At 38.5% G+C, this 14,666-nt stretch overlaps 1 protein-coding gene across 1 annotated transcript in view; it reads right to left on the bottom strand.

Annotated features, from left to right (window-relative positions):
- The window catches only part of RNF17 (ring finger protein 17), a 112,753-nt gene that overhangs the window by 15,209 nt on the left and 82,878 nt on the right, over positions 1–14,666 (bottom strand). Inside the window, exons 24-29 of the mRNA XM_015120755.3 lie at positions 14,521–14,623; positions 13,390–13,505; positions 10,817–11,106; positions 5,816–5,979; positions 3,615–3,734; positions 2,218–2,298 (exon numbers count right to left, since the gene is read on the bottom strand). Coding sequence (XP_014976241.2) covers positions 2,218–2,298; positions 3,615–3,734; positions 5,816–5,979; positions 10,817–11,106; positions 13,390–13,505; positions 14,521–14,623 — 874 coding nt within the window. The remainder of the gene's footprint in view (positions 1–2,217; positions 2,299–3,614; positions 3,735–5,815; positions 5,980–10,816; positions 11,107–13,389; positions 13,506–14,520; positions 14,624–14,666) is intronic.

The following is a 14,666-nucleotide window of genomic DNA, read 5'->3' as shown; positions in this document are numbered from 1 at the left end:
CCTGTAATCCCAGCACTTTGGGAGGCCGAGGCGGGTGGATCACGAGGTCAGGAGATCGAGACTATCCTGGCTAACATGGTGAAACCCCGTCTCTACTAAAAATACAAAAAACTGGCCGGGCGTGGTGGCAGACGCCTGTACTTCCAGCTACTTGGGAGGCTGTGGCGGAAGAATGGCGTGGACCCGGGAGGCGGAGCTTGCAGTGAGCCGAGATCACGCCACTGCACTCCAGCCTGGGAGACACAGCGAGACTCCGTCTCAAAAAAAAAAAAAAAAAAAAAAAAAAAAAAAAAGAATTTTCTTCCTGGTATTTTGACATGCTATAAGGGAGTAATACTACTACTTTGGTTTATGTGACATACACTTACAAGTCCATAGAGTTTTCTAGTTATTCACCACAAAATAACTAAGTTATATATAATCCCAATTCCCAAATACATCGCCTTTAGATGATACTAACAAATTACACTACGTAGAAAGAGAAAGAAAAGGTTACGTTCAGAGGTGGAGAAATAAAGTTTCATTTAAAAATCCAAAATTGGCGGGACTCGGAACAGTCTACTGGGTACTGAATGTGTCCCTAACTAATAAGCTGACCCACAGCAATTCTCTTCATTTCCACTGATACCACCTTTGTCCAAACTCACTGCTCCTCACTGTTTTACTGCTCCTCACTGAATTATGGTTGCTGCCTCCCAGCAGATCTTGTCCTATCTCTTCTTATCATTCAGTCTTCTGCCAATGCAGTCCCCTCCTGTCTAGCCCTGCTCCTGCCTCAGCACTCTTCTCCCTGCACCCATGTGGTCTGTCCTCTAACCATTTTAGGGTCTTGACTCAAATGTTACCTTTGCAGTGACATCTTCCCAGATGCATGTTTAAAGTGGAACCTCCTCCCTAGCCATGCCATTCCTATCAGCCTTTCCTGCTTTGTTTTTTTTCTCTTAGCACCCATCACTATCTAATATTCCTCATAGTTTATTTTCTCTTTCCCACCACTGAAATGGAAGCTTTAGAAAGGCACAGATTTCTTACTGCTGAGCCCCCCAGCTGTGTGTCCAGACCTACAGCAGAGGTTAGCACCTAAGAGGCCCTCGGTCAGCATCTCCCTTTGTGTACAAGTGAGAGGAGTGAGTCTGGGCAAGGCCTGCTGTCAGTTGGGTTGTGAAGAATGCACATTCATGGTCTCTGAGACACCTGGCAGCCTTTGCTATACCACAAGCTGTTCTTCTGTGTCAAGCGAAACAGCAATGAAAGCTGTCTAGACAAACTAAAAATTTCAATCTCTACCATATTTCAGCGACTTGCCATGGAGACTAAGTAACCAGGGAGGGACTCTCAGTACTAACAAAAGCTACTTTCTTATTTAAGTGAGTCTGTGCCTCCTTTAGGTTTTTATCACTCTATCATCATCCTTTAATACAGAAATACTTTCCTTACCATATATCTTCCCACTCGGGTCCTGCAAACATAGTAGCTGCAGGTTGATCTCATTACCTCACTGCTCAGAAACCTCCACTGAGGCTGTCCCTACCAACCTCGCCAACTGGCCCCTACCTCTCCTGAATGCTATTCACTACCACTACTCCTCACAAAACCTCCACTATTCGAGTCAAACAGTTATACCCTTTCCCTAAAACGTCTCTCTGTACCTTTGTGCATTTCATTTCCCCAGTCAGGAGAACATTACTATCTTTAAGGGCTACCTCAATTCTCACAATCTCTAAATTCCTATTACATTTACCAATTTTTTTTTTTTTAACCAATCACTTGGCTCTTGGCATGTTACTTTGTAGTGCAAATGTTCTAGGTTTTTGTCTTGTTGCACTAACCAGATATGTGCTTTGAGGACACAGATCGTGATAGACTCCCTGAACTGCCTGTACCTAAGACAGTGCTGAGTGTTCCGCACCATCTTGGAAACTGCTACATATAAACATGCCCAACAATTTAATACTGCTCCCTGTAACAAAACAAGCTGTTAACAAAGAATCTTTCATATTAGTGACTTTAATGGTTATGAAAGTTCTCAGGAGCTTGTTCAAAATCAGGCTTATTTAAAGCAAGCCTAGGAACCAAACTGGTAGTTTCTTTTATGCTAACAAGTAATTCACCACAAGAAGGTATATACCATTGCTTATCAAAAATATCCCTCAAATTATGTTAATTATAATATTTTATGGCAAATAATTTATACCACCTATATATACTTTAAATTACCATGATGTGAATGTCCACCTCTCTCTTTGAAAGCAGTTGTTGAAGAACTTCTATTGCATCTGGTTGCCAGACATTCCCAACCTATTTGGGATTAATAAACTCAGATTCTTTTATGCTTTCATAAAATAAGATCAGGAAGCAAATTAAGATATACAAAAGTAGCCATAAACAAATAATATCGGAGAGTAGTACAAAATACACAAGCAGTTCTCAGAGAATATCATAGGTACATGATAAAAACATTTAAAAATGAATAATTTGAGTACTCATTTTATGCTTTAAAAATATAAACCTGTTCAGCCAGAGGTGAGAAAACACACACACATCCTACATTTAAAAATATTACATGTAAAACTTTTTTAAAAGACCAGTATGCCAATGCAGTGCTTGTACAAGACCTGCAGTGTGTATTCATTAAGGAATAGTGATTGTTACGTTTTTATGCACTGAGAGGTTCACATGGAAAGGAAGTGAGGCTTCCTGCCAAAGCAATGTGCATCAACCATCTCAAGTGGACCCTCTGTCCCCAGCTGATCCTTCAGGTGACTACACTTATGGTGGACATCTTGATGGCAGTATCAGAAGGGACCATGATACGGTTTGGCTGTGTCCCCACCCACATCTTATCTTGAACTGTGATCCCCATGTGTGGAGAGAGGAACCTGGTGGGAGGGGACTGGATCATGGGGCAGCTTCCCCCATGCTGACTGAGTTCTCACAGAGCTACGGTTTTGAAAGAGTTTGGCAGTTTCCCCTTCAATCTCTTTTTCTCCTGCAACCTTGTGAAGAAGGTATGTGCTTCTCCTTCACCTTCCACAACAACTGTCTAAGTTTCCTAATGCCTCATCAACCACAGAGAACTGTGAGTCAATTAACCCTCTTTTCTTCATAAATTACCCAGGTTTAGCTACGTAGTATCTTTACAGCAGTGTGAAAATGGACTAATACAGATCCTCTGTCAAAAAAACCCAGCTAAGCCACTCCTAATCCCTGAACCACAGAAACGGTATGAGATAATGAAAGTTTATTGTTGTTTTAGACCACTATGTCTCAGCTTAATTTGTTACACAGCAAAACAGAATAAGGCACTCTTTTATCTGATCTCCAGCTTCAAGTTTGTTGTAATTTCATTTGATAAAAAAATAAACTTTCGCAATCTTATACCTTCCCACTTATGAACATTATCTCTTCATTTATTCACATGTTTTACAGCCTTCAGTTTAATTTTGTAACTGTCTTCATAAAGGCTGTTTAGCTGTCTTAGCAATTTATTTGTTGGTGTTGTATTACTTTTTTGTTACAACTGAAATTTCATTTTACATTCTAAATATTTCTAAAAAAAATTAGTAAAAACTAATATTTAAAATTAATCATCCCACAAATTATTATGTACTCACAGGTGTGGTATTATGGAGCTGACAAGGAATACAGAACTGGGGTATATCAGGATACAGCAAAATAGGGTAAAGATGGCACTGTGGAATCTTTTCAGTGAATCCATGATCTAAATATTGTACCTGAAACAGGCCAAATAAAATTCACAGTTAAAATTTATTGTTAAAAGCTAGGGGACAAAGGGAATTTCCTGTTATTTGAAAAAAAAGTAAAAAGATAGGCCAGGCTTGGTGGCTCATGCCTGTAATCCCAGCACTTTGGGAGCCAGAGGTAGGTGGATTGCTTGAGCCCAAGAGTTTGAGACTAGCCTTGGGAACATGGCAAGACCCCATCTCTACCAAAAATACCAAAATCAGCTAGCTGTGGTTGTGGGCCTGTAGTCCCGGCTACTCAGGATGCTGAGGTGGGAGGATTGCCTAAGCCCGGGAGGTCAAGGCTACAATGAGCTGTGACTGTGCCACTGCACTCTAAGCCTGGTGACAGAGAAAGAACTTGTTTCAAAAAAAATAAAAGACATCATGAGATGTTCAAAATATGGATTTTTAAAATTCCCAGGAAAAAAAAGCAATACTGTATTTACTCCCTCTTCCGATAGTGTATCAAACCTCATGGTAAAAAAGGTTTTCTTACACATAACCCATCAGACTTTTTTTGAAAAAAACTGGGTTTTATTGGATTTATAAATTCCTCAAGAACAATCCCTTTTTGAAATGCTTTAATTTTGATAATTCAATTTCTAAATTGTCTTAAGAATAAGGAATGCCAATAAACTATTTCTTCTGTCCCAACATAACGAAATGAACATATGACTGTTTAATTGGATTTGCTTGGCAATTACCATTAAAAAATAAAATAGAATTAAACAAAAATGTCTGAATACCTCACAGATAATTAAGGTATGGTTTCATGAGATGTTTATTTCTTAATGTGAATTACAGGATAAACTTTAAAAGATACCAGGTTAAGAAATGAAAAATCCATTGTGCATACTAAAAATGTAAATTGACCACATGAAAAAAATAAAAGGTGATGATTAAACTATCAAAGTTCTTTTAAGTAAGTTAAAATAAACAGGTATTTGGACAGCAGGAGAGTTTTTATAAAAGTTCACCATCTTATTTATTTTGATTCTACAAATGTAAAGTTCATGAAGTATGATAACTTGATGAATACTGAATTTCATTTTACCTTTGTAAAGAAAAAAAGGTCAGGGGTTATGTGAGCAACTCAAATGTATGTATAGGTGAATGTATGTCACTTTGCACATACATTCAAGTTGCTCGGATAACCCCTGTAACTATCCAGATGTTTAAGTACTCACCCCAAATTTGAAACTATTTTACTTCTATGAAAACCATTAAAAGTTTGTAGTTCAATAGAAAAAGCGTAAGACTTAGAATCAGAAGTTCAGGAATCAGATGCTTGGATATTAACTCTAGCATTACTACCCAGTGACCCTGGCAGGTCACTGAACCTAAATTTCAATTTTCTTTTTAGTAAAATGGGAATAATAATCTATGTCTAGGATAAGTGTAAACAAATTATAAAATACAAATGCATATAGGTGAAGGAAGCTAAAAAACCTGAAGTGCTATGTAATCATTAGGTATCATCATCAAACAGAAAATAAACTCCTGTCCAGGTGGAAACAAAACACTTTTTCACTTAAGCTTTTCCTCCCCTCACTCCAATTGAAACTAAAGTTTTCAACACACACACACACACACGTGTATATATACACACACACACACGCACACATATCTTTCAAAGGATATAGCTATTTTTGAAGATTTTGAATGAAACCTGAGTGTTAGTTATCTCATTATTCTGGAAAGGTAAATTAGTCGTTATTCTGAAAAACTAGCTGGGCCATAAACAAATTTGCTAGTGAGATATTTAACATACTGGAAAACACTCTTTTACTTAACACTATGTGTGGAAACAGGGCTACCAATTGTAACTCAGTGGTCCATCCATTAACCAATGATCAAATCCCTCCCTATTTTTTGCTTATTCAGGTTACTAAATATATTTGCAAATAACACAAAAAATTATTACAAACAAAAGTATAACATAACTGATGTTCCTACATGATTTTCATCAAAAGATGTTTTAATCCAATTTTCTTGTGTTCAAATGCAAAAGACTATTTAATGCTACAGCATTTAACCTTAGAATAGTCATGAAAGAACATGAGACTCACTCGGACGGCGCCACCTACAACCTCCATCACCTTGCCACGATACCACAGAGTATCGGATCCTCTTACTGCACATGCTTCTCCTTTTTTCCAGAAATAAGGCTCCAAAAGACCAAGGCATTTTAAATTACTTTGAATTTCATTTGTCATTTTGATTAGCTCAAATTCTGAAAAAAAGTATTAAGGATAGAAAGCATTAAGGAAAATTCCCTATCATTTGTCAATTTAATGACTTCATCTCTTCAGTAGTACAGTTAAAAATCAGTCTCCAAAACAGAACTTTGGTAAAAATCTGTGTGCGTTTTAAAACATACTAGTAATAGCATATAAACAATATTATGATCTTTGCTTATATTTTGAGAGTACAAACATCATAAGGAGCTCTAAATACATACCAGCTAGCCTAATATGAAAGTACTACCAATTCAAAATAGGGTCAGTTTGACAGCCCTAAGTAAAACAGAACACAGGTTATATATTACTTGATGCTCAGATACAGTATAATGATGGGGATACAAATTAAAATTTCAATTTTGCTTTTATTGCTAATTGGCCCATGATTTCCACATATATCCATAACGGATACCACAGAAGGCAAGCTCTGGAGTCAGTCAGCATTCCAATCTTACGGCTTCAGTTGTGTGATCTTGGGTGGTTAGTTCCCTTACCTCCAATAAGCCTCAGTTTATCCTTCCAAAATAACACCACCTATTCTGGGCGTAACAGCATCTTCCGGGAATAACAGTACCTGTCAGCATCATCAAGCACTGCAGGAAGATTAGATGTAAAGCATCCAGCACACTGCCTGGCAGATAACAGGCTACTAGTTTGAACAATGACTATTTATACATGTCAAGCAAAGTTCCTGGGTTAAGTACTATTACTACAGGTCTCAAACGTTATTTTTTCTAGAACAGCCAATTGTACCCATTTTATTCTGTCTTTCAAATTTAAAAATGTATTTAGGAGATCAACAAATGAGAGAAAATTTTCAGTAAATTCACAGCTACCATACCCTTATCCACAGGTACTAACTAGGAGCTAATGACACTAAGCCCTACGAGTGCTACAGTTATCAACTACTCCGATGGGCCCAGGTTATAGTCAGGAAGCATTTGCACACAAGCCTAAAAATCTCAGGAGGGACCTGAATATTCTCAAAGGTTCCTAAAGTTCCAGTCATTTGTTGTGATTTCTTTTCTCATTCTCAAGAAATATAAACTTCTGTATTTATTTTATTTTTAGAAAATGAGACAAGGTGTCACTCTGCTACCCGGGCTGGAGTTCAGTGGCATGAACGCAGCTCACTACAGCCTTGACCTCCTGGGCTCAAGCAATCCTCCTACCTCGGTTTCCTGAGTAGCTGAGACCCAAGGCATGCACCACCATGCCCAACTCATTTTTGCATGTTTTGTAGTGATGGGGTCTCACCATGTTGCCCAGCCTGGTCGCGAACTCCTGGGCTTCGGCAATCTTCCCGCCTTGACCTAAAGTGCTGAGATTACAGGTGTGAGCCACCGCACCCAGCCTGCATTCTGTTTTCATAGAGAGCCTCCAAACTTGTCTAAGTGACAGGTCTTACAAATCTGGAAACCCTCTACCCACATCTCCAGCATCTTAGTCCCAAGGTGAGGAAAATAAGGGAGACACAATGGTGGAAAGCAGGTTAATTTATGCTAGTCCTGATCTAACAGTCATTTTAGCAGCCTATAAAGCTGGTTTCATGTTGCTTCTCTTCCATGATGGGAGAGTACTGAGGATGTCTATATCATCACTGGTGGCCTAAGTTCTAAATTCTGCCAACCACATGTGCCATTGCCACTCTCAGGTATACAAAAAAATGGGGCTCCAGGATTTTTATATTCTCAAGGATCCCAAGGTTTACAGATGCACAAAAATACTGAAATCATGGAGGAAAGAGTAAAATACTGAGTGGCAGCCCTCATATATCATGATGCTAAAAACACAACTACTTCATCATATACCTAACTCCCTTATTCTTACCAAACTTCATTACTTCTATTCTTCCAGCCAGGCTGAACCCCTTTGTCTTATCTATGCCTACCTCTGTACAAGTTCTTTCCCTAAAGCTCCTAACTCTAAAAACGTCTTCCAGTGTTTTTTTCCTGTCCATATCTATCTATATTTCCAAAGCCATGGGGTTTGCAGCGTTTCTCAAAAAAGTTACCCTTCCTCATCTCTAGCCTAACTTTGCCTTTGCTTTGTGACCTTGCAACACTCTGCACACAGTGTGTCCCACAGAAACAACAGGGTATAGTGAAGAAAACACACGATTTAAGGAGCCAAGATGCACCTAAAGAAGAACAAGAAATCCAGTGGATTTCAAGCGTTACAGGATATACAACAAAGTAACTTGTATACATAGTAAAAGTAGTATAGGCTATATTCAGGAAAAAACTGGTGTTGGTGTAGGGATAAATAGCATTAACACAGAACAGAAAATTCAGAAACAACTCACACACATATGGAATCTTAATCTTTGACAAAGTTGGCACTGCAGATCAGTGGGGAATGTGTGGAGCATTAAGCAGATGAGCTGGGACTACTGACTAAACCTATTAAAAAAAACTGGATCTCTTTTCCGTATCTACCAAAAACTCAATTCCAGGATAGCTTATACATTATGTAAAAACTAAAACCATAAACACTTTTTACAAGATCATCTAATGAAATAGCTTTCTGGTATCACAGTAAGAAAGGATTTTTTTTTTTTTTTGAGATGGACTATTGATCTGTCACCCAGGCTGGAGTGCAGTGGCGGAATCTCGGCTCACAGCTGCAACCTCCACTTCCCGGGTTCAAGCGATTCTTCTGCCTCAGCCTCCTGAGCAGCTGGGACTACAGGTGCCCGCCACCACGCCCAGCTAATTTTTGTATTTTTAGTAGAGACCGGGTTTCATCATATTGGCCAGGCTGGTTTGAAACTCCTGACCTTGTGATCCACCCACCTAGGCCTCTCAAAAGTGCTGGGATTATAGGCATGAACCACTGTGCCTGGCCCAAGAAAGGATTTAAAATGAGATACAAAACCAAAAAACAAAGAAGATTGATAAAATTACATTAAGACCTTCTGTTCATCCAGAAACTCCCAAAAGACACTGAAAAGACAAGTAAGAAACTGAGAGAAAATATCTGGAACACATAAAAACCAAGAAGGGTAAGTATTCAGGATATATTAAGAACTATGAATCAGAAAGCAATGACTTAATGGAAAGTAAGCGAAGACATGGACAGGCATTCCAAAACCACAGAAATACAAATGACTCAAATACAAGAAATGATGTCTACCCCATAAGAAGGAAATATTTATTAAAGCCATAGTGAGAGACAATTTCACATCCACTAGGATTGGTAGAACTTAATCTGACCTTACTAAGTGTTAGCAAGGATGTGGGGTAATGAGACTCTTCATGCACTGGCGGTGATGAGTGTAAACTGTTACAAACAACTTTGAAAAACAATTTGACATTACCTAGAAATGATCCACCATTTTTTTAAAATGGAGTCTCACTCACTCTATTGCCTAGGCTGGAAAGCAGTGGCATGATCTAGGCTCACTGCAACCTCTGCCTCACGGGTTCAAGTGATTCTCCTGCCTCAGCCTCCTGAGTAGCTGGGATTACAGGTGTGTGCCACCACGCCCAGCTAATTTTTGTATTTTTAGTAGAGATGGGGTTTCATCATGTTGGCCAGGCTGGTCTCAAACTCCTGACCTCGTGATCCACCCACCTTGGCCTCCCAAAGTGCTGGGATGACAGACATGAGCCACCGTGCCAGGCCAATGATCAACAATTCTGTTCACTAGATTATGTGCCCGAGAAAAATTTTGCCTCTGTGTAACAAGACACAGGTACAAGAATGTTCACAGTAGGATTTTTTGTAATCACAGAAAATCTAGAAACATACGTGTCCATCAATAGAACAGATACTGAGATATAATCATTCATGGAAATGCTGTTAATTCATTTAAAAAAGGAATTAATTCATTAAAAAATGAATGAAATATAGTGAGATGCACCAAGGTGGACAAATCTCAAACAATTTGATGAAAAGTCACAAAAGAATATGTACATTTTGGTTCTGGTTACATAAAGTTTGAAAGATGGAAAACCTAAAAAATTTGTTTAGTGATGCACACAGGAAATGATAATTAGCAAATTCAGATAAGTGGCTATATCGTGGGTGGCAAAACAGGAGACATGACCAAGTGGGGCCACACAAGTCTGCTTAGGTTCTGGTGATGCTGCTTCTTATCATGGGCAATGTGTATATGGCTACTCATCTTAATGTTGTTATTTAAATAATACATTTTATACTCTTTCACATTAATAACATTTTATAGTAACTTTAAAAAATTCATTTGAACTCTTTTAGTCATTTTTAATGTGATCAGCACATTGACCCACTGTGGGCATCATCCTTTGGGATCCCATCTCCATGTGAGGAATTCCTACTACATTTCCCACTGTGAGTAAAAGGGCCTGGACCTTTATTTCCTTTTTCTTTAACTTCGTGTAGTTATCAAAGTTGCTCAAGGTTCTACAGTTATGAAGCAACTCTAGAGTGATTGCCTTCTTTGGCACATGCTTACCGCCCAGTGTGTGATTTCACTTTGTTTTGGAGCTTGGTATGTTCTTTACTTTCATGCCAACTCAGTAAACGTTAATTTTTAAAAAATTGGCATCTGATCTGACTTATTTGGGAGAGTTGTTCAATCTGCCATAATAGTGGGAAATGAAAATTCCAAATTCCTTTCTTCTTATACTGAGAATAGCACTCACATAATTATAATTAAACAACACTGCTATGTTAGAATAATGAAAAACTGTACTAAATGATTTTTATGTGTTAAAAGCACTTTGCATGCATTGTGTGAAATCACTTAGTTCTCCTAACAACCTTGTGAAAATAACGTTCAAAGAGGCTGCCCACAGTATTTCAATCCCTGTCGTTCTAGAGCCTACATAACATACAAAGTCTCACCTGATAGTTTAGGTACCACAAATATAGTTCCATCATCACCAACACAGCTGACTGTTGCCTCAAATACTTTCATGTTAGGAATAGCTGGTGGTTTATACCCTCTAGCGGTTCTTGGTTCTAGAATTTCCTCCTGAAATTCAGATACTTTCTGTTCACTGATTATGTCAGCAGTTTTCTTGTCAGGGTCAAAGTTAGTTTTAATACAGTTAGTAACTACTGAATCTTCTTGTTCCAGGGGGACTTCCAGAGACTTCTCAGATAATGAATGGCTGTTATCTAATTTATTAATTCTGTAACATCCAAAAAAGAACACATCTAAACATGAGCAAATATAAAATTCTGGGTAAAACAACATAAAAAGAATCCTTCAGATATACATGAAATTGAAAGAAAATATTTGCTCTAATTTGTTACATAAAAACTAGCATAACTTAAGTTAAAATTAAAACTACTTTAAATTATGAGACTGATGAGAAAAAGCAATAAAAATTTAAGTAAATGTTTTAAATTTCTATATTTACAGACTATGCTCTCTTAAAATTTCGTGTGTATATATCAAGTATTGTACAATGAATTCAATATTACTAGAAGATACAACACCTTTAAGATGATTTCAATTTATCAATTTAGTCCACACATAGAACAGACATCTGGTAAGCTATTAGCATCCATAAATACAAAGAAAACATGAGTCTCTTAAAAAACAATAAAGTACTATTCATATATTAGGTGTTAGTGGTAATATGCTATATTTACTCAGTTTTTCTACTTTATATTATTCTCTTCCAATTAAAAAAAAATAGGTACCCCTATTGTACAAAAAAATAAAACCTTAGAAGGAAATATTAATATTGACTGTGTTTTAGGGGAATTATGGCAAGTTTCTATTTCTTCTCATCTCCTGTACTTTTAAAAGGAAATAAAGGCCGGGCATGGTGGCTTGCGCCTATAATCCCAGCACTTTGGGAGGCTGAGGCGGGAAGACCACCTGAGGTCAGGAGTTCGAGACCAGCCTGGCCAACATGGTGAAACCCTGTCTTTACTACAAATACAAAAATTAGCCGGGCATGGTGGCACATGCCTGTAATCCCAGCTACTTGGGAGGCTGAGGTGTGAGAATCGCTTGAACCCAGGAGGCAGAGGTTGCAGTGAGCTGACATCACAGCACTGCACTCAGGCCTTGGCAATAGAGCGAGACTCTGTCTCAATCAATCAACCAATCAATCAATAAAGGGAAACAAAGTATTGACGAAACAGCCACATAATTCCTCAAATACCCCGCCAGTCCCCCAACCCACCGCTGCCTTAAGATAGCTAGTAGTTTTAGTCTACAAAAACAGTAAAGAATGTAACAACTGGTAGCAGACAATGTCAGCAGTATTAACTTGCCTAGCATTTTCCATTCTAACATTTCTTCTATCAAGGAATTGCTTTGGCCTAAAGTCAAAGCAATTAGTTGTATGCCAAAGCCCGGGCAACCCAGGCCGCATCTCCCATATCTAGCCTCATGTCCCACTTTCTTTCTGACTTCAAATTCTCTTTCCATTTCATCAGGACTGGGGTCCTTGTTCTGAATAAGGTAAGATATAAGTTAAGGCAAACACATCTATGGTGATCTGGCCACGTATGGTACAAAGTGGCTACTTGGGACTTGTGTCTCCAATTCCAACATACCTCTATGTCTCTGGAAAGAGAGAGAATAGAGGCTTGGCGCGGTGGCTCATGCCTGTAATCCCAGCACTTTGGGAGGCTGAGGTGGGCGGATCACGAGGTCAGGAGATCAAGACCATCCTGGCTAACACAGTGAAACCCTGTCTCTACTAAAAATACAAAAAATCAGCCAGGCGTGGTGGCGAGCACCTGTAGACCCAGCTATTTGGGAGGCTGAGGCAGGAGAATGGTGTGAACCCAGGAGGCAGAGCTTGCAGTGAGCCGAAATCACGCCACTGCACTCTAGCCTGGGCAACAGAGCAAGACTCTGTCTCAAAAAAAGAAAAAAAGGAAAGAAAGAAAGAGAGAGACAAGATTAAGCTAGGGTCACAACCATATCCTGATCCTGTCCCTGGACCAAAGGTGCTTAAACTCCAAACACTGAACCGGAAAGGATCTTTAAATATAAATACTGTTCAATTACTTATTTGTTACTCATCCTGTTTCATATAAATACATTTACATTTCATACAAATACATCCAGTAGGTATATACCTACCAGAATTTCTAAAATAAAGCCTGCACATTTATGTTTAAGCAAAGGATACCAAAGGGCTCAGATCTGGTATCCACTACATTGTTCTTTTTCTTTGGTTTACAGTGTAAATGTCAAAGGTGAGGGGAAATAATAAAAGTATGTCAGTAAAGGGGCTTAAGTGTGCAAGAACTGATGTGCCTGAATAATGAAATGAGCAATACTGAAGGAATCTATTTCTGAGCTGGCTCCTCAGGGTCAGTTTATAAATCCTTAAGAGCAAACAAGATGCAATTCAGACTTGAAAGCACAAGTAAGGAGATTTGCACATGCAACTCAGAGGCATTCATCACAAACTGATGTCAAAATTTTTTTAAAAAGTCTATACCTCCTTTCTCTCAAAGCCAAACCCTTTTTAATCAAATATTTAGAAACATCGACACGCTCTCCTTTTTCATCTCTGCAGAAAATTTTCACAGGTAATGGCCATGTTGTGTTGTTTTCCTGCAGTGATTTAAGAGCAGAGTAAATATGAAACACCAAAATGAAATCTTCATATAAACAATGTACATTTCACAGGCATTTCTTCTACATTTATTTAAGCAAGAAATATTCCCAACTGAGTAATTTTGATATCCAAACACATCAAAAAATAGCACTGGGCCGAGTGCGGTGGCTCATGCCTGTAATCCCAGCACTTCGAGAGGCCAAGGCAGGCGGATCAGTTGAGGTCGGGAGTTTGAGACCAGCCTGACCAACATGGAGAAACCCCGTCTTTACAGAAAATATGGAATTACCCAGGCGTGGTGGCACATGCCTGTAGTCTCAGCTACTCAGGAAGCTGAGGCAGGAGAATCCCCTGAACCCGGGAGGCGGAGATTGCCGTGAGCCGAGATTGCGCCATTGCACTCCAGCCTGGGCCACAAGAGTGAAACTCCATCTCAAAAAAAGCAAACAGCATGGAAGAGAGTGGCACAGAGAGTTATTCTGTGAAACGCATCAGGAAGACCTCAATGTCAAGGTGAAATTAAAGAAAAAACATCAAACTGGAAACTTTTTTCCAGTCACAGAATGGGGAGTTGGGAAGTGAGGAATACAACATCAGTTAACAAGTTTCTTTATTCTCTTGTATTCTCTGTAAAGTAGAGAATCAAAATATATTTTCCAAGGTGTGCCTTTTTTCTCCTACAAAAAGCGAAAGAACTACAAAACATATATTCTGCTTCATACGGAAAAAGGTATAAAACTGGAGAAAGCACATAAATAGTAAAAATAAAATGAATTAAAGAAAATTATACTCATTAACGTAATAAAACATTTAAATTAGAAAAAAGAAAGCAAAGAATATTGTTGAAGTGGTCTGAAAAGATATATGCCTCTTATACTTTGAAATAAAAGCAACAAAATTTGTAACAAAATCCAAATAGTTGGCTGCTATTTTCTCTACAAGAAAGAAAACAAATGGAATTGATGGAAACACTAATGAGATCATCAGCACATATCTCTTGTAACTTGTTACCTCACTATCCACCTGTAAGATTATAGTTGCTACAGCTCCAGTCAGGTACAATGAAAGACAGTCACAAGCTGTTGCTGTCCACTTGTCACTCCCACCAGCTGGTCTACAAAAGAAAACAGTGGCAACTTGTTTTATAAAAATAGCAC

The sequence above is a fragment of the Macaca mulatta genome, chromosome 17, assembly GCF_049350105.2.
Source record: "Macaca mulatta isolate MMU2019108-1 chromosome 17, T2T-MMU8v2.0, whole genome shotgun sequence".
Lineage (NCBI taxonomy): Eukaryota > Metazoa > Chordata > Mammalia > Primates > Cercopithecidae > Macaca > Macaca mulatta.
The sequence above is the reverse complement of the archived record's forward strand: the minus strand, read 5'-3'. Positions and strand labels throughout refer to the sequence as shown.